Genomic DNA, 23,680 nt, shown 5'->3' with positions numbered 1-23,680 from the left:
CAAAGTGCTGAGATTACAGGAGTGAGCCACCATGCCCTACCTCAAAGTACATTTTTAAAAAGGCTAATATGCTCATTATTATAACCTGATTTCTATAGTATATTTATTGAAGGCTAGGGACCCAAAGAAATGTTCAAAATTGATTTGTTATTTCCAAAAGTAACTCACAAAGCTCCTTTAGTTAGCTGTTTTGCAGCAGGCCTTTTTTGTCCTCCCGAATGACTATCCACCTAAAGACAAAACATACCTCTTATTATTCCCTTTTATAGGAAAAAGAATACAGTTATACATAAAGTTCACTACATTTCACATATTTTCAACTACCTATCAAGAACATAGTCTAAGACTATAGAATGTGCCCTGCTGGAAAAAAAAAAAAAAAAAACAGTACACAGAGTCCATGAAGCAAAGTTATACTGTGTTAAGATTGCAGAAAGCTGCATAATCAGTTCCCGAGGACTCAGTTTGCACTTTAAAGCCTGAATCTCTAACTCCTCTCTAAATGCATCATCATCATCATCATCATCATCATCATCATCATTTTTTTTTTTTTTTTTTGAGACAGAGTCTCGCTCTGTCGCCCAGGCTGGAGTGCAGTGGCCGGATCTCAGCTCACTGCAAGCTCCGCCTCCTGGGTTTACGCCATTCTCCTGCCTCAGCCTCCCGAGTAGCTGGGACTACAGGCGCTCGCCATCTCGCCCGGCTAGTTTTTTGTATTTTTTTTAGTAGAGACGGGGTTTCACCGTGTTAGCCAGGATGGTCTCGATCTCCTGACCTCGTGATCTGCCCGTCTCGGCCTCCCAAAGTGCTGGGATTACAGGCTTGAGCCACCGCGCCCGGCCTATCATCATTTTTTTCACAGGGTCCTGCTCTGTCATCCAGGCTAGAGTGTGGTGGTATAATCTCAGCTCACTGCAACTTCTGCTTCCTAGGCTCAAGTGATCCTCCCACCTCAGCCTCCCAAGTAGCTGGGAGTACAGGTATGCACCACCATGCCTGTTAATTTTTTGGTATTTTTTTGTAGAGACAGAGTTTTGCCATATTTCCCAGGCTTGTCTTGAACTCCTGGGCTCAAGTCATCACGCCTGCTCACAGGTGTGAGCCACTGCACTGACCCATGGTTATAGTTTTGAAATTCCACAGACATCTGAAAAGTCAGTAGATACTATCTAATCCATCTTCTCAGTGGTAAGTACAGGGTGCACACACTTTTAAGCTCCTGTTATATATAGTCCAGGTGTGTGATCTAACGAGGCATTTTTTACATCACGTTAAGGAAACAAATATGCCTTATCTCAGAACCTTAGAACTGAACAGATCCTTCACTGTGTATTCCAGGCAGTCCCACACTGTAGCAAGGTTCATTCAACTACTAATTGGTAGGTCTGATGGAGAAGAAACTGTCTTAGTAAGCTGAAAACAAGAAATGTTTCCTTCCTTTTTAGACTACTAATTTGAAATCTTTTAGGTTTAAAAGCCAAAGTTGAAGTTATCAAATGTGCCCTGAAAATATGTACATCTATCATGTATCAAAAAACAAACCAAACAAAAAAAACTAGGCCAGGCGTGGTTGCTTAAGCCTGTAATTCTTAATTCTAGCACTTTGGGAGGCTGAGGTGGGAGAATAGCTTGAGCCCAGGAATTTGAGATCAGCCTGGCCAACATGGCAAAACCTTTTCTCTATAAAAAATATAAAAATATTAGCCAGGCGTGGTGGTGCATGCCTGTAGTCCCAGCTACTCAGGAGGCGGAGGTAGGAGGATCACATGAGCCCAGGCGATCGAGGTTTCAGTGAGCTGTGATCACACCACTGCACTCCAGTCTGGGTGACAGGGCGAGACCCCACCTCAAAACAAAACAAAATAAAACAAAACAGAAAAACTAAAAAAAAAAACAACCCAACTGGACTAGGCAGGGCACAGTGGCTCACACCTATAATCCCAAGTACTTTGGGAGGCCGAGGCAGGTGGATGGCTTGGGCCCAGGAGTTCAAGACAGGTGTGAGCAACATGGCAAAATCCTGTCTCTACAAAAAACACAAAAAAGTAGCTGGGTATTGTCCTAGCTACCCAGAAGACTGAGGCAGGAGGATCACCTGAGCCTGGGAGGTCAAGGCTGCAGTGAGCTGTGATCGCACCAGTGCATGTCAGCCTGGGTGACAGGTGAGACCCTGTCTCAAACGAAAACCAAAAAGTTGGACTTTAAAAAGTGTCAAAGTTGTGCCGGGCGCAGTGGCTCAAGCCTGTAATCCCAGCACTTTGGGAGGCCGAGACGGGCGGATCATGAGGTCAGGAGATCGAGACCATCCTGGCTAACACGGTGAAACCCCGTCTCTACTAAAAAAATACAAAAAACACTCGGGAGGCTGAGGCAGGAGAATGGCGTAAACCCGGGAGGTGGAGCTTGCAGTGAGCCGAGATCCGGCCACTGCACTCCAGCCTGGGCAACAGAGCGAGACTCCGTCTCAAAAAAAAAAAAAAAAAAAGTGTCAAAGTTGGGTCAAAAGACTGTAGGGATGGCCTAATTCCTATACGCCTGGTTACTACTACAGGAAAAAAAAAAAAAAATCCCTCAGCATAACTAAGAAGAACAGATCCACTTTGATACAATGGTGAACGATATTACCCAGTAATAAATGACATTTTTTGAGTGCCTAGTATGTACTAGCTGCTGGTATATTACTAATTCATGAGGAAATGATGGATTAATGAAGCATTGTAAACATGTCAGAAATAGAATAGACATTCATCTCAGAAACAGAAACATAAGGCCCAGCCCACCAGGAAGGTCTTCAACGACCACCCTGTTGTGGGCACACAGGGGACTGGGTGGACTGTCCACACAAAGCTAGCCAGCAATCACAAAGATGATACGACTACATTTCCATTCAATTATGCCAAACATTAGGAAGAGGCTATGCCAATAGTTTTCTACCTGCACAGCTGGATGGCCAGGAGATGATCCAACTACTTTTTCCTGCTGTGGTTGTGCGGTTCCTAAGGACGCAGATATAACTTTGCTTCCAGAATCCTGCCCTATTAGAATTAATACATAAGACAGTGTTCAAAAGAAACAGTAAATTGGGTCCATCATATAACCCTAGAGCCCAAGGGGTACAGACTGTTGAGCATTCTGCAACAGGTTTCTTTATCATGGCTGCTTGCTGTGAAGGAGGAGGGCCGGGTAGTGCATTTACTTACAAGCTCTAAAGGAAGAGGTTATTAAAGCCTATTTAAGTAATGAATAAGTAAAGAGTAATAAATAGAAGCTCTAAATGCTATAGTTTCAAATTAGTTATAGTCTGAAACACAGGCCTCAAGCCAGTATCTGTCAGCACTACAGAATCCCAAAATACAATTTAAGGAAAGGGAGGCCCAAAGAGCCAATGAGGCAATTGACTGGGAATATTCAAGCTTTTTCTCTTTCTTGCCTTTTTTTTTTTTTTTTTTTTAAAGTACTAATCGGATGTTCAAAGTCTTAGAACTGCAGATGTTCAAAACCTTAAGAAAACAGAAGACACAGTCCATAATATTTTCAGTCTGGGTGGAGAATTCCAAACATGTATATAGAGAGCAACATGGGGATAATTACAAAGTCACAAGTACTATAAAATACCTTTTTTTTTTTTGAGACAAGATCTCATTCTGTCGCCCAGGCTGGAGTGCAGTGGCATGATCACAGCTCACTGCAGCCTCGACCTCCCAGGCTCAGATGATCCTCCTGCCTCAGCCTCCTGGGTAGCTAGGACAATGCCCAGCTAGTAGAGATGGGGTTTCACCATGTTGGCCAGGCTGGTCTTGAATTCCTGACCTCATGATCTGCCTGCCTCGGCCTCCCAAAGTGCTGGGATTACGGGTGTGAGCCACTGTGCCTGGCCTGAATTCATTATTTCTAAGAAGCATTTTTTTTTTCCCCACATAATTTAATGTGTCATAATTTAGAGATAAGTGCTTTTTTTTTCTTTTTGGTAGTATGAAAAATGACAGTACATCTTACCATTGATGCCATCTTAGTGGGGGTTTTTTTTTTTTTTGAGACGGAGTCTGGCTCTGTCGCCCAGGCTGGAGTGCAGTGGTGCGATCGCGGCTCACTGCAAGCTCCACCTCCCGGGTTCACGCCATTCTCCTGCCTCAGCCTTCTGAGTAGCTGGGACTACAGGCGCCTGCCACCACGCCCGGCTAATTTTGTTTTGTATTTTTTAGTAGAGACAGGGTTTCACTGTGTTAGCCAGGATGGCCTCGATCTCTGACCTCGTGATCCGCCAGCCTCGGCCTCCCAAAGTGCTGGGATTGGCGTGAGCCACTCAGCCCAGTGGGTTTTGAGATGGAGTCTTGCTCTGTCACCCAGGCTGGAGTGCAGTGGTGCGATCTTGGCTCACTGCAACCTCTGCCTCCTGGGTTCAAGCGATTCTCCTGTCTCAGCCTCCTGAGTAGCTGGGATTACGGGTGTGTGCCACCATGCCTGGCTAAATTTTGTGTTTTTAGTAGAGATGGGGTTTCACCATGTTGGTCAGGCTGGTCTTGAACTCCTGATCTCAGGTGATCCACTCTCCTCGGCCTCCCAAAGTGCTGGGATTACAGGCATGAGACATGGTGCTTGGCCTGATGCTATCTTAGAGTTGATGCAACACAGTATATTATTTGGGCAGAAAGGATACAGAAAGAAAGGAATAATCAGAGTGGAGGCGAGATTAAGCCAGAAAGCTTTCATGCAGAATGAGGGAGAAGAGTGAGAAGAGCATCCGTGGGTGTTGGGAGGACAGGGACAAACTGAGGAAGCTCCTGACCTGGCAGTGCGGTGCTCAAGAGCCCAGGGATCTGTGCTTGCCTCAGGCCGTCTGTGGTCTTGGGAGCAGAAATGGGGGAAGTCTGATTCAGACATTTTTTCTGAGCCTGTGAAACATGACCAAGATGAAAACATTAATTTCATTTCTAAAGCTTTAACAGATTATTTTAAATATCAACCAAGCCTCTTCATGCCTCCCTGGTACTTTCAGGTTAGATTATAAACAAAACAAAAATTTAAAAATTGTATTTTCTTATCCCATCAGGGGAATTGCAAAGTACGTCCTTTAACAATCTGCAGGCACACTGAATTTTCCTGATGCCATTCAGTAGGGATGCTGACTTGACACCAGGTTATTTTCTTGCTTCCGGGACTGCTGTGTTTGTGGTGCTCAGATAAAAAGGCTGCAGCTGGGAATTTCTACCCCCGGTAATCTTATATCCCGCCTGCTAGGATTATGATCCTGACTATCAGCTCCTATGTGGGATCTGCACAGACTCCAAGCACCTGGTCAGGGACCAAGGGCCAACCCCCAATTTTTTGTCACCACTCATTGTTTTGCTGTGTAGATGATGTAAAGTACATTTCCTCACTACCATCTGGTATGTCTCTAGTTTGTGTTGTGTCAACATTAGGTAGCATGCAACTGAGAAATGAAAATCAATTTAATATTAGCCTGAGCAAAATATAATTAGAAAAATTAATCCAATGTTTAAATTGTTGTGTGCTGCTTTTCTATAAATCGGGAAGATGAAATGGATAATGTTTAAGAATTAAGTTCCTTTTAGCTCTTAAAAAAGAAAAACTATTATGTTATCTCTATAACATATTGTTTTTTTTTTTTTTTTTTTTGCCATAGGGTCTCACCATGTTACCAAGGCTGGTCTCAAACTCCTGGGCTCAAGTGATCGTTCCACCCAAGCCTCCCAAGTAGCTAGGATTGTAGGCATGCACCACTGTGCCCAGCCTCTATAATACATTTTAAGTAGAAAGATAAAGGGCTTTTATTTGTTTATTTATTTTGAGATGGAGTCTCACTCTGTCACCCAGGCTGGAGTGCAGTGGCATGATCTCGACTCACTGCAACCTCCATCTCCCAGGTTCAAGCGATTCTCCTGCCTCAGTCTCCTTAGTAGCTGGGATTACAGGTGCGTGCCACCATGTCTGGCTAATTTTTCCAATTTTAGTAGAGATGGAGTTTCACCATAGTGGCTAGGCTGGTCTCCTGACCTCAAGTGATCCGTTCACCCTGGCTTCCCAAAGTGCTGGGATTATAGGTGTGAGCCACCACGCCCAGCCAATAAACGGCTTTTAAATTACCTTCAGTTTTTTTTTTTTTTCTTTTTGAGAGGGAATCTTATTCTGTCGCCAGGCTGTAGTGCAGTGGTGCGATCTCGGCTCACTGCAACCTCCGCCTCCTGAGTTCAAGTGATTCTCCCGCCTCAGCCTCCTGAGTAGTGCGCCACCACACCTGGCTATTTTTTGTATTTTTAGTAGTAGTTTTAGAAACGGGGTTTAGTAGTATTTTTAGAAATGGGGTTTCACCATGTTGGTCAGGATGGTCTCGAACTCCTGACCTTGTTATCAGCCTGCCTCAGCCTCCCAAAGTGCTGGGATTACAGACATGAGCCACCATACCCTGCCTACCCTCAGTTTTTAATCCTCTGTGCCATTACTACTTCAAAGTGCAGTAACTTTTCAGAGTTTTTTTTCTTCAGTTTTTTTTTTTTTTGAGATGGAGTCTCGCTCTGTTGCCCAGGCTGGAGTGCAGTGGCCGGATCTCAGCTCACTGCAAGCTCCGCATCCTGGGTTTACGCCATTCTCCTGCCTCAGCCTCCCGAGTAGCTGGGACTACAGGTGCCCGCCACCTCGCCCAGCTAGTTTTTTGTATTTTTTTAGTAGAGACGGGGTTTCACCGTGTTAGCCAGGATGGTCTCGATCTCCTGACCTCGTGATCTGCCCATCTCGGCCTCCCAAAGTGCTGGGATTACAGGCTTGAGCCACTGCCTGGCTTTTTTAAAAATTGTTTTTATTTTTTTTATTTTTTAAAAGATGGAGTCTTGCTCTGTTACCCAGGCTAGACTGCAGTGGCGCAATCTCGGCTCACTGCAACCTCCACTACCCAGGTTCAAGTGATTCTCCTGCCTCAGTCTCCCGGGTGGCTGGGATTACAGGCGCCCACCACCATGCCCGGCTAATTTTTGTACTTTTAGTAGAGATGGGGTTTCACTGTGTTGGCCAAGCTGGTCTCCAAGTCCTGACCTGAGGTGATCTGCCCACCTCAGTCTCCCAAAGTGTTGGGATTACAGGCGTGAGCCACTGCACCTGCCCTCTTCAGTTTTATATTATTTATACTATCAGTGGATTTAGAGTTTAGTCTAACCATCTGCACAGTCACAGACTTAACCATCACAGACTTAACTATGACCTTGGCCTTAGCAAAATGTTCCCACCAACCATTCACATGTAAGTGCTCACACAGACCTTGGCAATGCCTGACCAATTGACAAACTAAGCTTATTTATTTATTTATTTATTTATTTATTTATTTATTGAGACAGGGTCTCACTCTGTGCCACCCAGGCTGGAGTGCACTGGTGTGATCTTGGCTCACTGCAACCTCTGCCTCCCAGGTTCAAGCGATTCTCTTGCTTCAGCCTCCCGAGTAGCTGGGACTACAGGTCTGACCATGCCTGGCTAATTTTTGTATTTTTTGGTAGAGACAAGACTTAACCATGTTGCCCAGGCTGGTCCTGAACTCCTGACCTCAAGTGATCCACCTGCCTTGGCCTCCCAAAGTGCTGGGAATATAGGCGTGAGCCACTGCATCCAGCCCGACAAACTAATGTTAACATTTCTGTTCTAGGCCAGGCACAGTGGCTCACGCCTGTAATCCCAGCACTTTGGTAGGCTGAGGTGGGCGGATCACAAGGTCAGGAGATCGAGACCATCCTGGCTCACATGGTGAAACCCCGTCTCTACTAAAAATACAAAAAATTAGCCGGGCGCGGTCGTGGGTGCCTGTAGTCCCAGCTACTTGGGAGGCTGAGGCAGGAGAATGGCGTGAACCCAGGAGGCGGAGCTTGCAGTGAGCTGAGATGGTGCCACTGCACTCCAGCCTGGGCAACAGAGCAAGATTCTGTCTCAAAAAAAAAAAAAAAAAAAAAAAAAGATTCTGTTCTAAACAATTAATTATTTGTTTCTCTTTTGTAATATAAAAATGAAAAGGAGGCCAGATGTGGTGACTCATGCCGGTAATCCTGACACTTTAGGAGGCTGAGGTGGGAGGATCACTTGAGCCCAGGAAATTGAGATCAGTCTGGGCAACATAGGGAGACCTCATCTCTACAAAATTAGAAACTTAGCTGGAAGTGGTGGCACATGCCTGTGGTCTCAGCTACTTGCGGGGGCTGATGTGGGAGGACGGCTTGAGCCCAGGAGGTTGAGGCTGAAGTGCAGTGATGAAGCCACTGTACTCCAGCCCAGGTGACAGAAGGTTATTAAAGAGGTGGACATGGTCACCTTTTTCATTCTTCCACTAGCAGGGAAGGGCGCGAACCTAAACTATTCCAGGTAGACAGGCAATGAATTATTAGGAAGAAACCCATGAGGGGAAGGGTCAATGTGAAAATCTTCCAGTTTTACAGCATGTCCCCTACAAGGTGACCTCATGATGTCCTACTGTAGTATGGGAAGTCCCCCATATGGTGGGGAACTTCCCATACTACAGTAGGCTTGAGCCACGAAGCCCAGCTGTGAGTACCAGCTTTATAATTAATTGTTTTGTCATTGTTGTTTGTTTTGAGACAGGGTCTCACTCTATGGCAATCCCGGGTCACTGCAACCTCTGCATCCTGGGCTCAAGGGATCCTCCCACCTCAGTCCGAGTAGCTGGGACTACAGGTGCATGCCACCAAGCCTGGCTAGTTTTTGTGTTTTTTTAGAGATGGGGTTTTACCATGTTGCCCAGGCTGATCTCAAACTCCTGAGCTCAAGCAATCCACCTGCCTCGGCCTCCTAAAGTGCTGGGGTTATAGGCGTGAGCCACTGTGCCCGGCTAAGGTTCAAGCAATTTTCTGCTTCAGCCTCCCAAGTAGCTGGGATTACAGGTGCCCGCCACCACACCTGGCTAATTTTTGTATTTTTAGTAGAGACAGGGTTTCACCATGTTGGTCAGGATGGTCTCGAACTCCTGACCTCGTGATCCACCTGCATCGGCCTCCCAGAGTGCTGGGATTACAGGTGTGAGTCACCACGCCTGGCCAATGCCTGGCTAATTTTTAAATTTTTTGTAGAGACGAGGTCTTCCTATGTTGCCCAGGCTGGTCTCGAACTCCTGGGCTCAAGAGATCCTACTACCTCGGCCTCCCAAAGTGCTGGGATTACAGGCGTGAGCCACCATGTGTGGCCAAAAATCAATTATTTTAATGTATCACATCAATAAGCTAAAGAAGAAAAATCCCATGATAATATCAACAGATGCAGAAAAAGTATTTGACAAAAAGCAACACCCATTCATGAAAAAAACTCTCAGCAAACTAGGAGGGGAACTTTCTCAATTTGATAAACATCTACAAAGAACCTACAGCGAATTCATGCTTTTTAAAAAGGTTTTGAGAGGTTTATTCATTGTTTTTTCTTTTCCCTGAGACAGGGTATCTGTTGCCATGGCTGCAGTGTAGTGATGCGATCTTAGCTCACTGCAACCTCTGCCTCCCAGGCTCAAGTGATTCTCCCACCTCAGCCTTCTGAGTAGCTGGGACTATAGGTATGTGCCACTGTACCTGGCTAATTTTTCTATTTTCAGTAGGGATGGATTTTCGCCACGTTGGCCAGTCTGGTCTGAAGTGATCCGCCCACCTCAGCCCCTCTAAGTGCTGAGATTAAATGCATAAGCCACCAAGTGTAATTCATATTTAATGGCAAAAAACTTAAAGCTTTACTGCTAAGATCAATAATAAGGCAAGGATGACCCTCTTTTCACAGGTTTTCAACATGTTATTGAAAGATGTAGCTAATGCAATAAGATAGAAAAGACAATATACAACATGGTGTTACTTCCCAGAGGGCAGATAAGAGCTAAAGTCCAGGGAAGAAGCACCTGCTACACACCCTCTAAAAGTGCCAAGCCTAACAGTAAAGCAGGTTGTCTACTTAGAGGGGTGCGTTTTTATACTTTGGCCCTGAGGGGCACTTTTTCCTAATTTGTACAAAGGCTCCAGATTGAGCAGCAGAGGCCCTGGAAGACTACTTCCTTGTGCCACCCAGAAGACTACCCCTCCAGTCATGGTTTACTCAACCACAAGTGGCCTAATCAGACTCTCTGGAGAATCTGGAATGGGGGTAAGGGATGGATATCAAGAGGTAGCGGTTCTCAAATTCAGGTTGCGTCAAGATCACCTGGAGAATTTCTTGGTTCCATCCATAAAGATCAATTCAGAAATCTAATGTGGGGCTTAGGAATCTATAACTTTTTATTTTATTTATTTATTCATTTTTTATTTTAGATTTTTGAGCTGGAGTCTTGCTCTGTTGCCAAGGCTGGAGTGCAATGGCGCAATCTAGGCTCACTGCTAACCTCTGCCTCCTGGGTTCAAGCGATTCTCCTGCCTCAGCCTCCTGAGTAGCTGGGATTACAGCCACCACGTCCGGCTAATTTTTGTATTTTTAGTAGAGACGGGGTTTCACCATGTTGGTCAGGCTGGTCTCGACCTTCTGACCTCGTGATCTGCCTGCCTTGGCCTCTGAAAGTGCTGGGATTACAGGTGTGAACCATGACGCCTGGCCTAGGAATCTATAACCTTTTTTTCTGAGGCAGAGTCTCACTCTGTTGCCCAGGCTGGAGTGCAGTGACACAATCTTGGCTCACTTGTGCAAGCTCCGCCTCCCGGGTTCACGCCATTATCCTGCCTCAGCCTTCCAAGTAGCTGGGACTATACAGGTGCCTGCCACCACGCCTGGCTAATTTTTTTTTTTTTTTTTGTATTTTTAGTAGAGGCAGGGTTTCAACGTGTTAGCCAGGATGGTCTCCATCTCCTGACCTCGTGATCCGCCCACCTTGGCCTCCCAAAGTGCTGGGATTACAGGCGTGAGCCACCGCGCCCGGCCAGGAATCTATAACTTTTTAAAGCTTTCCATTTGATTCTGATGTATTAAGTACTGGAAACCAGTGCACTTGCCAGTGGCTGTTAAATGCTTGGTTTGGAATAATGTAAAGATAGCCTGGGGCAATCATTTTAGTCCAGGAGAACAAAGAGAAAGAACAATGAAGTAGAGATAAGAGGCCATGCTGTTGGGCCGGCACCGTGGTTCACGCCTGTAATCCCAACACTTTGGGAGGCCGAAGCTGGTGGATCACAAGGTCAGGAGTTCAAGCAGCCTGACCAACATGGTGAAATCCCGTCTCTACTAAAAATACAAAAAAATTAGCCAGGCGTGGTGGTGTGCACCTGTAATCCCAGCTACTCAGGAGGCTGTGGCAGGAGAATCGCTTGAATCTGGGAGTTGGAGGTTGCAGTGAGCCGAGATTGCACCATTGCACTCCAGCCTGGGTGACGACTGAAACTCCATTTCAAAACAAAAACAAAAAAACACCCAAAAAACAAAAAACAGAGAAGACAGCCGAAGGATACCAAACATTCTTTATCCTCAAGTTTACCATCCAAGAAACACACAGGCTCACAGAAACATGATAGATCAGTGTGCTATAATTGTGGTGCCCAGACTCAACTGGAATCCAACCCCACACCTGTCCGGTAATCCTTTTTTTCCCTTAGTCAGCTCTTTTGAATGCTATTTCATTATAAGCAAACCTATACGCTAGATGAGAACTTTCTGCCGCGAAAGCTACAGTCTTACCCTTTCCCACCTTCTCTTGTTACAATAGAAGAGGTGTCCCTCCTCTGTCTACAAAGAATCCTAGCAGTGCTCTAGAATGAATGTCTTTCTCTTATCAGCTGTGAAAAAAGCTCATCTTTCACTACAAAAATAATTCCCTTAATCCCACACATCCTCATAGCTATTGCTCTTCAGTTATCTTCATTTATCTGACAGCTGTCTGTGCTCATGAGCACACCTCCTGCTCTCTCCTCAGTCTGTTGCAATCTGGCTTCTGCACCTACCGTTCCACAGAAACAAGTCATACCAACCAGCAGCCTCCCAGTTGTTAAATCTATCAGAACGCCCACTCCTTCCCTTCCTTCTCAGTGTGCATCACTCTGTGGATCTTCTTTCCTGCCTGCAACATCCTCTTTTCTTAGCTTAAATGTTGAGGTGCTGTGGGGTTCTCTTCTGGCTATTTTCTTCTCTATTTATATGCTCTCCTTGGTCTATTTCCTCCACTCCCATTGCTTCAGTTGAAATTTATATGCTGGCTGGGTGCGGTCGCTCACGCCTGTAATCCCAGCACTTTGGGAGGCTGAGGCGGGTGGATCACAAGGTCAGGAGTTCGAGACCAGTGTGACCAACATGATGAAACCCCGTCTCTACTAAAAATACAAAAAAAAAAAATTAGCCGGGTGTGGTGACGCGTGCCTGTAATCCCAGCTACTCAGGAGGCTGAGGCAGGAGAATCACTTGAACCAGGCAGGAGGAGGTTGCAGTGAGCTGAGATCGTGCTACTGCACTCCAGCCTGGGCGACAGACTGAGACTCAGTCTCTTTTTTTTTTTTTTTTTTTTTTTGAGACGGAGTCTCGCTCTGTCGCCCAGGCTGGAGTGCAGTGGCCGGATCTCAGCTGACTGCAAGCTCCGCCTCTGGGGTTCACGCCATTCTCCTGCCTCAGCCTCCCGAGTAGCTGGGACTACAGGCGCCCGCCACATCGCCCGGCTAGTTTTTTGTATTTTTTTTAGTAGAGAGGGGGTTTCACCGTGTTAGCCAGGATGGTCTCGATCTCCTGACCTCGTGATCCGCCCGTCTCGGCCTCCCAAAGTGCTGGGATTACAGGCTTGAGCCACCGCGCCCGGCCTGAGACTTAGTCTCAAAAAAAAAAAAGAAAAAGAAAAAGAAATTTATATGCTGATCAATCCCAATCCCATTTCAGCTCATATTTCAGTGTTAAGCTTCAGTATATACAGCCGTGTATCATATAATTTGGTTGTCCTACAGGTACCTCACACTAGACAAACATACCCTAAACTAAACTCAGTAACTTCCCTTCAAATCCAAATCTCTCCCCATTTCTCCAACTCAGTGAACCTGTGTGTCATTGTCAGAAATCTGTAAGTCATCCTTATTCTTCCACTCTGCCCAACCAATCACAAGTTCTATCTAACCTAGTTGTCTCAGATCCATTCATCTCTCGCCATCTTTCCTACACTGCTAGTGTAGGTCTACTTCATGCTTAGATTACAACACTGGCTCTTAACATGGCATCCAAGACCTGCATGGTTTGTGCTCACCTTTCCTACCAAACACCTTAGTTGCCTCACCTGAACGTGTTTTCCTTTCCCCACAGCACCATGGTCTCTTTTCTCTCTAGGCTCTGCACTTGCTGTTTCTATTTCACGGACCATTCTTCACCCAGATCCTCTCTGCCTGGGTAACTCTCAGAGAACACCACCTCAAGGAAACCTTCCCTGACCACCCCAACTGGGTTAGAGGCTCCTTTTCGGAGTCCACACTCTGGACTACTCCTAGCAGCATACTTAAAATATTGTGTTGCACGTCTGTAATCCCAGCACTTCGGGAGGCTGAGGCGGGCAGATCACAAGGTGAGGAATTCAAGACCAGCCTGGCTCACACGGTGAAACCCCATCTCTACTAAAAATACAAAAAATTAGCCGGTCGTGGTGGCGGGCGCCTGTAGTCCCAGCTATTCCGGAGGCTGAGGCAGAAGCATGGCGTGAACCTGAGAGGCGGAGCTTGCAGTGAGCCGAGATTGCGCCACTGCACTCCAGCCTGTGTGACAGAGTGAGACTCCACTAAAAAAAACAAAACCAAAACCAAAAACGTAACTGTGTTGTGACGGTTGGCCTAACTATCTGTCTGGGATACACTGTTATATATCTGGGGCTGGCATGTGGTAGGTACTCAAATACTGTTGGGTGAATGAATCAATGAAGAAAACATTTAACAAAGTAAGTGGTTATGTACCTAGTGGGGTGTACAAATAAAAAGTATAATAGGCAGGAAGAGATCAGTGAAGGGACTGAAAAACCTTCATTTTTTCTAGGGGCTTTGGGTGGGGCCCTGAAGGAGGGGAAGAATTTAAACAGGGAAGGAAAGGACATTCAATGTATACCCATCAATAAAGGCCTGAACACACAATGAGTCTGGCCTATTCATGGGAAAAACAGGGACCAGCCTGGTGGAAGTTGAGGGTTTCTAACTAGAGAACCTTGACTGCCAGGTCGGAGATTTGTGCTTTCTCCAGTGGGAATGAGAAGCTCCCTGATGATTTGGTTCAAATATTTCAGGAGAATTAATGCGGAAATCTGCCTTCTTTTTTTTTTTTTTTTTGAGATGGAGTCTCGCTCTGTCACCCAGGTTGGAGTGCGGTGGCCGGATCTCTGCTCACTGCAAGCTCCGCCTCCCGGGTTTACGCCATTCTCCTGGCTCAGCCTCCCGAGTAGCTGGGACTACAGGCGCTCGCCACCTCGCCCGGCTAGTTTTTTGTACTTTTTAGTAGAGACGGGACGGGGTTTCACCGTGTTAGCCAGGATGGTCTCGATCTCCTGACCTCGTGATCCGCCCGTCTCGGCCTCCCAAAGTGCTGGCATTACAGGCTTGAGCCACCGCGCCCGGCCGGAAATCTGCCTTCTTTAGGAAGAGGACGAAGGCAGATTGATCACCTAGACAATTGTTGCAGCTGTCTAATTAGGAGGCGTTAGGGTTGCAATGGGCTTTGGAAATCAGGTAGCATAGTGCTTCTCTATCCTGGCTGCACTTTAAAATCACCTGGGGAGCTTTTGAAAAATGCTGATGCCTAAAGCCCTTTCTCTAGACTATTTAAGTCAGAATTTATGTGGGTGAGGCTCAGGCATCCATAGTTTTAAAAAGCTCCCCAGGTAATTCTATTGCACAGCTAGAGTTCCTCATTTTAGAAAAGACAAAACTAGGGCTCAGATAGTTTAAGATACAAGCTTAGCTCAGAAACCACTTGCTGGCAGGGTGGGACCTATGACTGAGCTGGGACTGCTGATTCACCTCCTGTTTTTCTGTCATATTCTAGTCTCTCTTAAAGTCTACCTTAAGGTATGGATGTAGAAAAGGAGAAAAATGGGAAGCAGTGTGGTATAGATAACTAACAGGTAAAGTTTGCCTTTATGAGCAATTTGTCCAAGGTCTGAACCCCCATCTTCTCTGCTGTAACGTGGGAACAATAATGCTACATGTAGCTCCAACATAATTAGAAATAGTGTGTGGAGCCCCAGCACTGTCCTTGTTGTTGTTAATAATATGATTAGTATTTTCATTGTTATTAGAGAGAATGGATAGGACACATTTTCAAATAATTTATTGGATTTGGTAATTCATTAACGGAAGAAGAAAACAAGAACATCTAGTTTTAAGTCCAGATGTCTGAAAATACAATGGTTCCACATAAGGTAGGCAGGCTGAGCTACAGGGGGGATAGGGAAGTAGGGAGGGGCAGAGCGGGACTAGAAACTTCAGTAAAAATTCAGAGTGATTGGCAGGGCGGCGTGGCTCACGCCTGTAATCCCAGCATTTTGGGAGGGTGAGATGGGAGGATCACAAGGTCAGGAGTTCAAGACCAGCCTGGCCAATATGGTGAAACCCCGTCGCTACTAAAAAATACAAAAATTAGCCTGTGGTCCCAGCTACTCAGGAGGCTGAGGCAGGAGAATTGCTTGAACCCAGGAGGCAGAGGTTGCAGTGAGCCAAGATAGTGCCACTACACTCCAGCCTGGCGACAAAGTGAGACTCCGTCTCAAAAAAAAAAAAAAAAAAAAAATTCAGAATGATCATTCAGGCACTCTCACATTCAAAGCATGGTAGCTACTATAGGTGATAAGGGCTCAGCTGCTCTCAATTTTTTTTTTTTTTTTTTTTTTTAAAAGATGGAGTCTTGCTCTTTCCCCTAGGCTGGAGTACACTGGTGCAATCTCGGCCCACTGCAACTTCTGCCTCCTGGGTTCAAGCTATCTTGTGCCTCAGCCTCCCGAGTAGCTGGTATTATACAGGCATGCCCCACCATACCTGGCTAATTTTTGTATTTTTAGTAGAGATGAGGTTTCACCATGCTAGCCAGGCTGGTCTTGAACTCCTGACCTCAAGTGATCCGCCTGCCTCGGCCTCCCAAAGTGCTGGGATTACAGGTATGAGCCACTGTGCCCTGCCTGCTCTTAATAAATTTTGAACCTACGAAATCCTTTAGTGATCCAAAGAGATTTGGGGCTAGGTGCGATCTCTACTAAAAATACAAAAATTAGCCAGACATGGTGGTGGGTGCCTGAAATCCCAGCTACTAGGGGGTGCTGAGGCAGGAGAATCACTTGAACTGGGAGGTGGAGGTTGGAGTAAACTGAGATTGCACCACTGCATGCCAGCCTGGGCGCCAAAGCAAGACTCCATCTCAAAAAACAAAAACAAAACAAAAATAAAGAGATTTGTCTGACTGTTGTGGCTCGTGCCTGTAATCCCACCTATTTGGAAGGCTGAGGTGGAAGGATCACTTGAGCCCAGGAGTTCATCTTGGACAACAAAGCAAGACCCCATCTCTAATAAATAAATGATGGAGAGATTTGGACCTATACTAATTTGTTTACTTTTGTTTGATAGATTATTTTAAATTGTCTCCTTAGTAATTGACTTTTGAATTTTAATCCATTTACAAGAAAGTGTAAATCCTATAAATTACTCTCTGCACAAAGAGACTTAGTTCACAGGCTCCTTCGAGAATGGCGGATTCCAGGTTTGAGGCAAGGTAATCTAAGGCAGTCCTACAGTGTCTTGTGACACAAAGCAAGGACGTGTTCAGAGGAGGTGAAAACATGTCAAAAGTATAGGAGCCAGCTCAAACAGGCTTCTATTGATCAAATTTGGGATAATTAAAGCATCAAAAAGAATGAGGAATGCAATAAATTACAATATATTAAATACAGAAAGAATACACTAAATACAGAAAGAATACATGATCTCTTAGAGATAAGTGCTAAAATATGACAGATGAACTGATATGATGGGTGAGCTTCAAAATCATACCAGGCAGGCGCAAAGGCAGTGGGGGTGTGGATGAAACAAGAGCAGCCATGAGTGGTAAATACTCAAGCTGAGGGAGCATGGGGGCTTGTGACAGTGCTTTGTCTACTTTGTGTTTAAAATTCCTCATAATAAAAAGTTCTAAAAAACAAACATAAAAAATCCTGGGCCAGGCCTGGTAGGTCACATCTATAATCCCAGCACTTTAGGAGGCTGAGGTGGGAAGATCGCTTGACCCCAGGAGTTAGAGCCAGCCTGGGTAACATAGCAAGACCCTGACTCTATTTTTTAAAATAATAATAATAATTTAAAAAATTCTAACAACACGGTAATGATCCCTATGAGTTCACAGTGCTACTCAAAAAAAAATGGGAAGGAGAGGAAGAAAAAGCTCTTTTTTTTTTGAGACAGGGTCTTACTCTGTTGCCCAGGCTGGAGTGCTGGAGTATAGTGGCACGATCTCGGCTCACTGTAACCTCCGCCTCCTAAGTTCAAGTGATTCTCCTGCCTCAGCCTCCCGAGCAGCTGGGACTACAGGCACATACCACCACATCTGGCTAATTTTTGTAGTTTTAGTAGAGACGGGGTTTTGCCATGTTGACCAGGCTGGTCTTGAACTCCTGACCTCAGGTAATCCGTTATTTATTTATTTTTTTGAGACACAGTCTCGCTCTGTCACCCAGGCTGGAGTACAGTGGCGCAATCTCAGCTCACTGCAACCTCTGCCTCCCAGGTTCAAGTGATTCTCTTGCCTCAGCCTCCCAAGTAGCTGGGATTATAGGTATGTGCCACCACACCCAGATAATTTTTGTATTTTTAGTAGAGATGGGGTTTCGCCATGTTGGCCTGGCAGGTCTCAAACTCCTGACCTCAAGTGATCTGCCTGCCTCTGCCTCCCAAAGTGCAGGGATTACAGATGTGAGCCACTGTGCCTGGCCAAAAAAGCTCTTCTTTCTGGAAAAATCCCAGGCAATAAATATAGATAGGATACTACAATTATAAAATCATCATTTTGTGACTATCAATATAATATTCAGGTGAGGGGCATCAAAGGGTGAGAGGCTGAGAAACAGAATAGTCACATGGTCTCAAAGCACTATCCTGGAGATCATTTCCTCTTAGGAAGGGAACAAGACACCTTTGAGACCCTTGTGGAGAAATCTGGGAGAAGCCACTTAACCAAGTGCCCACACTCAGCATCACCACGAATGCGACAAACCAACATGTGTCTTGCCCAAACCATTTAGCCTGATGAAGTCGAGTCATGAGAAAACGTAATTCCAGTCTGACAAGTCCAGTCAGACAAGGCCACTCTAGAAGATAACTGAACAGGGGCCGCACGGTGGCTCACGCCTGTAATCCCAGCACTTTGGGAGGCCAAGGCGGGCGGATCACGAGGTCAGGAGACCATCCTGGCTAACACGGTGAAACCCTGTCTCTATTAAAAATACAAAAAATTAGCCGGGCATGGTGGCGGGCGCCTGTAGTCCCAGCTACTTGGGAGACTGAGGCAAGAGAATGGCGTGAACCTGAGAGGCGGAGCTTGCAGTGAGCCGAGATCGCGCCACTGCACTCCAGCTTGGGTGACAGAGCAAGACTCCGTCTCAAAAAAAAAAAAAAAAAAAAAAAAAAAGACAACTGATCAGGACTGTTACAGACTAAAGAGATGTGATAACTACATGAAATCAGTGCTCTCTGGATTCTAAAGTGAAAAACTGTTTTTGTAAAGGGTGTTACTGGGCCAAATGGAAGAAATTTGATATAATTGTATTAAAAGGTCCTTGTTCCTAGGAGACATCTGCTGAAGTATTTAGGGATTAAAAAGTTGTGACGTTTGCAGAGTACTTTCAAATGGTTAAGAGAAAAAAGTATATAAATAAAGTATAAATGTGTGTGTGTACATACACATAGAGAGCGACTACAGACATTTAGCACCAATAAAGCAAATACTGCAAAACAGAAATGACTGCTGATACCACGTGAATGTATTCACTGTACTCTTCCAACTTGTCCATGGGTTTGAAAGTTTTCCCAATACAAAGTGAGCAAGGAACTTAAGCTCACACCATAAAAGCTGGTTTCACTGGTTGCCTAATGGCAAGTCGGTGGCTGGGGAACGAGACTAGGAGGGAAACTCTTCATTGTAGTATACATCTTTCTGTACCATTTGAGTTTTCTTTCTGTTTTGAGATGGAGTCTGGCTCTGTCACCCAGGCTGGATAGCAGCGGTTTAGTCTCGGCTCACTGCAACCTCCGCTTCCCAGGTTCAAGCAATTCTCCTGTCTCAGCCTCCAGAGTAGTTGGGACTACAGGTGCCTGCCACCACATCCGGCTAATTTTTGGATATTTAGTAGAGAGAGGGTTTCACCTTGTTGGTCAGGCTGGTCTTGAAATCCTGACCTCAGGTGATCTACCTGCTTTGGCCTCCCAAAGTGCTGGGATTACAGACGTGAGCCACCATGCCCGGCCCCATTTGATTTTTGGAACCAAGTTAATGTATTATCTATATTAAAAACAATATTATATTTATGTTTATATTTAAAAACATAGTTATCTCTAACATTAACCATTTATAGTATCAAAACCCACTGAATTACATTTCCACAAACATACAAACACCAAAAGCCTTTGGTAATTATATTTCTGTTTGTTACAACATTCTATAAAGTAATTTATATAGAAATATGACACAGAAAAACTGGGTGTGGTGGCTTACACCTGTAACCCTAGCACTTTGGAAGGCTGAGGTGGGCAGATCACCTGAGGTCAGGAGTTTGAGATCAGCCTGGCCAACATGGTGAAACTCTGTCTCTACTAAAAATACAAAAAAATTAGCCAGGCATGGTGGCACACACCTGTAGTCCCAGCTACTTGTGAGGCTGAGGCAGGAGAATTGCTTGAACCCAGGAGGCGGAGGCTGCAGTGAGGCGAGATAGTGTCACTGCACTCTAGCCTGGGTGACAGAGCTAGACTCCATCTCAAAAAAAAAAAAAAAAAAAAAAAGAGAAAAAGAAAAGAAATATTACATAGAAACTACACAGAGGACCGGGCACAGTGTCTCATGCCTGTAATCCCAGCACTCTGGGAGGCCGAGATGGGTGGATCACTAGGTCAGGAGTTCGAGACCAGCCTGACCAACATGGTGAAACCCTGTCTCTACTAAAAATACAAAAATTAGCTGGGTGTGGTGGTGTGCGCCTGTAAGCTCAGCTACTCAGGAGCCTGAGGCAAGAGAACTGCTTGAACCTGGGAGGCGGAGGTTGCAGTGAGCCGAGATTGCAGCACTGCACTCCAGCCTGGGCAACAGAGCGAGACTCCATCTCAAAAAAAAAAAAAAAGAAAAGAAACTACACAGAAACACAGAAAGAAAAGAATTTCTGTGTTTCTGGGTGTCCCGGGAATTTAAATGGTAGCTGACCTAAATACTACTATTTCAACTAATTCTGTACCCAAGGCTATGTTCCTTAATTTTAATAAACCTGGGGTTTCACTTGTTCCTGAAAACTTATAAGCAGAAACACACTTGAACACTTGAAATAGTGCAACTGACCTAGTTCCCAATGCTTTTTGGCATAAAAAGTCAGCTGCTTTGAAGCTGCTAGTGTAGGCTTCTTTTTACCTTTGAATAACTGAAACTTTTGGGAGTCAGAGAGAAAGAGGTGTTTTTCTCCCCCTGCCTTTGAAGCATTATTTATTATATAGTAAAGAAGAAAAGGAAATGACCATGCTATGGATGATTGCTTAATTAATTATAATAAACATAAAGCTGATCAATACATACAAATATAAAATGATCCTCAAGTTCTATCATTAAGTGAAAATGTCTATGGCGTGTTGCAGATAAGTATGTGTATGCACTGTGTGTGCTTGTCTATGTAGAGGATAGCTCTGGGGGAATACAAAGAACCTACAAACAGTGAGCCTTCTGGAAGGAAACTGCAGGTTGGGGAAAGACTTGCTTTTCACTCTAAACTACTTTGGAACTGTTTTACATTCTTACTAATTAATTGCACGTTTTTTGTTTCTTTATGTTTGTTTGTTTGTTTTCTGAGACGGGGTCTCGCTCTGTCACCCAGGCTATAGTGCAGTGGTGCAATCACCCTCACTGCAGCCTTGACCTTCCCGGTCTCAGATGGTCCACCTCAGCCTCCCAAGTAGCTGGGACTACAGGTGCACACTACCACGCCCACCTAATTTTTGTATTTTTTGTAGAGACAGTGTTTCACCATGTTACCCAGGCTGGTCTGGAGCTCCTGAGCTCATGCAATCTGCCCCCCTCGCTTGCTGGGAAGTGCTGGGATTACAGGCATGAGCCACTGCAACCAGCCCCAAGTAACTTTTGAACACAGTATGTTGACTGTAAACACTTAGGCTAAAGACAGAACTGTAAATCAATAGTGAAGTGTAATTAATAGGTTTTTTTTTTTTTTTTTTTTTTTTTACAATGGTGAAAAACATGGATTAGCAATTCTAAGACTATTTTCTGTATATTCTAGGATTGAACAAATAAGTAAACATGGTGGGGCTGGCTTTCTCACTGTTAGAAAAAGGAGTTACAGGCCAGGTGTAGTGGCTCACGCCTGTAATCCCAGCACTTTGGGAGGTTGAGGCGGGTGGATCACCAGAGGTCAGGAGTTTGAGACCAGCCTTGTCAACATGGTAAAACCCTGTCACTACTAAAAATATAAAAATTAGCCAGTTGTGGTGGCGCATGCCTGTAATTCCAGCTGCCTGGGAGGCTGAGGCAGGAGAATCACTTGAACCCGGGACGCGGAGGTTGCAGTGAGCAAAGATTGCGCCATTGCACTCCAACCTGGGCGATAGAGTAAGACTTTGACTCCAAAAAAAAAAAGGGGGTCAGGGGAAAGGGAGTTACAAACATGGAAAAGAAACTTGGATGAATTCTGTAGTCATGGATTAGAATTGGAACTGCCTCGGCCCGAGACACGGTGAGCTCAAGCCTGTAATCCCAGCAGCAGCACTTTGGGAGGCGAGATGGGGCCGGATCCACCAAAGGTCAGGAGATGAGAGACCATCCTGGCTAACCACGGTGAAACCCGTCTCTACTAAAAAAAAATACAAAAACTAGCGAGGCCGGTGGCAGGCCTGTAGTCCCAGCTACTGGGAGGCTGAGGCAGGAGAATGGCGTGAACCGGAGAAGTGAGCTTGCAGTGAGCTGAGATCCGGCCACTGCACTCCAACCTGGGTGGCAGGCGAGACTCCGTCTCTAAAAAAAAGAGTGGAACCTCAGTATGAACCCATAGCTTTTAATATAGATTCACAGAAATGTAAATAGCTATAGGTGTTGGGTGTATAAACATACATATTTCTCAACTGAAATGACCTTAGTAGCAATGAACACACACAATGCTCAGATCTTGGTTTCTAAATATTGTTCTCCACTAGAAGGAACAAACCTTCTTAAAAAAATAGTTGATGCTAGGGCAGGAGCAGGGAAATTAAAAGATAAACACAGAACATTTGTTTTGCCAGAAATTGAAGGAAGTGCTCAAAAAATGATGGAAACATGTCAGAAGGATGAGCAGCCAATTTGGAGGGGCACCCACTTGCCAACTGTGGGTAGACTTGAGCATTAAAATACATTATTATAACAGTTTATAACCCACTAATTATAATAATAATCTAAGAATTCACACATAAAGAAAAAGGAAAGGGAAGAAAAGGAAAAGCTGTTCCTTAAATTAGAATGCCAACAGTAAGTATAGAACAAATGAAGGAATCAGAAAGTCTATTTGGAGGCCATGATAGTAATAGCTCTGTAGTAACTGATTCAATTAGGAATCATCAATGGAAACTTAAATTATCATGTGAAAGTTTGATGAGAAACTGGATGCCTACAGAGTTTCAAATTATCTTCTGGAAGATTCTAATTAAGGACAAAAGGAAAAACAGTGGAGAAACCTGAAAGACACCATGTTAAGCAAGTGTTCAAGGTGAAATCACCAGTAATGGGACAAATCCACATCCTGAGCACTGAGGACACTTCACTTCTGTGGCAATCCTGTTAAAAATGTACTGAATCTAATCATGAGGAAGCATCAGAGAAACCCAAAGTGAGAGACATTATAGAAAATAATTGGTTTGGCTGGGCGCGGTGGGTCATGCCTATAATCCCAGCACTCCAGGAGGCCGAGTCAGGCAGATCACCTGAGGATGGGAGTTCGAGACCAGCCTGGCCAACATGGAGAAACCACGTCTCTACTAAAAATACAAAATTAGCCAGGCCTGGTGGCGCACGCCTGTAATCCCAGCTACTTGGGAGGCTGCGGCAGGAGAATCGCTTGAACCTGCAAGGCAGAGGTTGTGATGAGCTGAGATCGCACCATTGCACTCCAGCCTGGGCAACAAGAGCAAAACTCTGTCTCAAAATAATAATAATAACAATAACAATAATAATAGTAATATTTGGTTTGCACTCTTCAAAAATATTAATAGCCTGAAAGACAAAGAACGACTGAGGAACTGTTGCAGATTTTAAAATCTGACAGTGAAATGAGATAGCGATTCTGGGTGGATCCTGGACCATAAAAACCAAAACAAATTGGGAAGCTGAGGCGGGCAGATCACCTGAGGTCAGGAGTTTGAGACCAGCCTGGCCAACATGGAGAAACCCTGTCTATACTAAAAATACAAAAATTAGCAGGGTTGGGTGGCAGGCAGCTGTAATCCCAGTTACTCGGGAGGCTGAGGCAGGAGAATTGCTTGAACCCAGG

The 23,680-nt window shown here is 45.0% G+C and overlaps 1 protein-coding gene across 6 annotated transcripts in view; it reads right to left on the bottom strand.

The window, feature by feature from the left end:
* BICRAL (BRD4 interacting chromatin remodeling complex associated protein like) overlaps positions 1-23,680 on the bottom strand; it is a 125,773-nt gene that overhangs the window by 12,481 nt on the left and 89,612 nt on the right. For all 6 annotated transcript variants that reach the window (XM_009205187.3, XM_031667087.1, XM_017957864.3 and 3 more), the window contains 3 exons: positions 4,787-4,892; positions 2,935-3,035; positions 169-230 (listed from right to left, as the gene is read on the bottom strand). In XM_009205187.3, the coding sequence (XP_009203451.2) occupies positions 169-230; positions 2,935-3,035; positions 4,787-4,892 (269 nt within the window). The remainder of the gene's footprint in view (positions 1-168; positions 231-2,934; positions 3,036-4,786; positions 4,893-23,680) is intronic.

The sequence above is a fragment of the Papio anubis genome, chromosome 6 (assembly GCF_008728515.1).
Source record: "Papio anubis isolate 15944 chromosome 6, Panubis1.0, whole genome shotgun sequence".
Taxonomy (NCBI): domain Eukaryota; kingdom Metazoa; phylum Chordata; class Mammalia; order Primates; family Cercopithecidae; genus Papio; species Papio anubis.
This window is presented reverse-complemented; position numbering and strand designations above follow the sequence as displayed.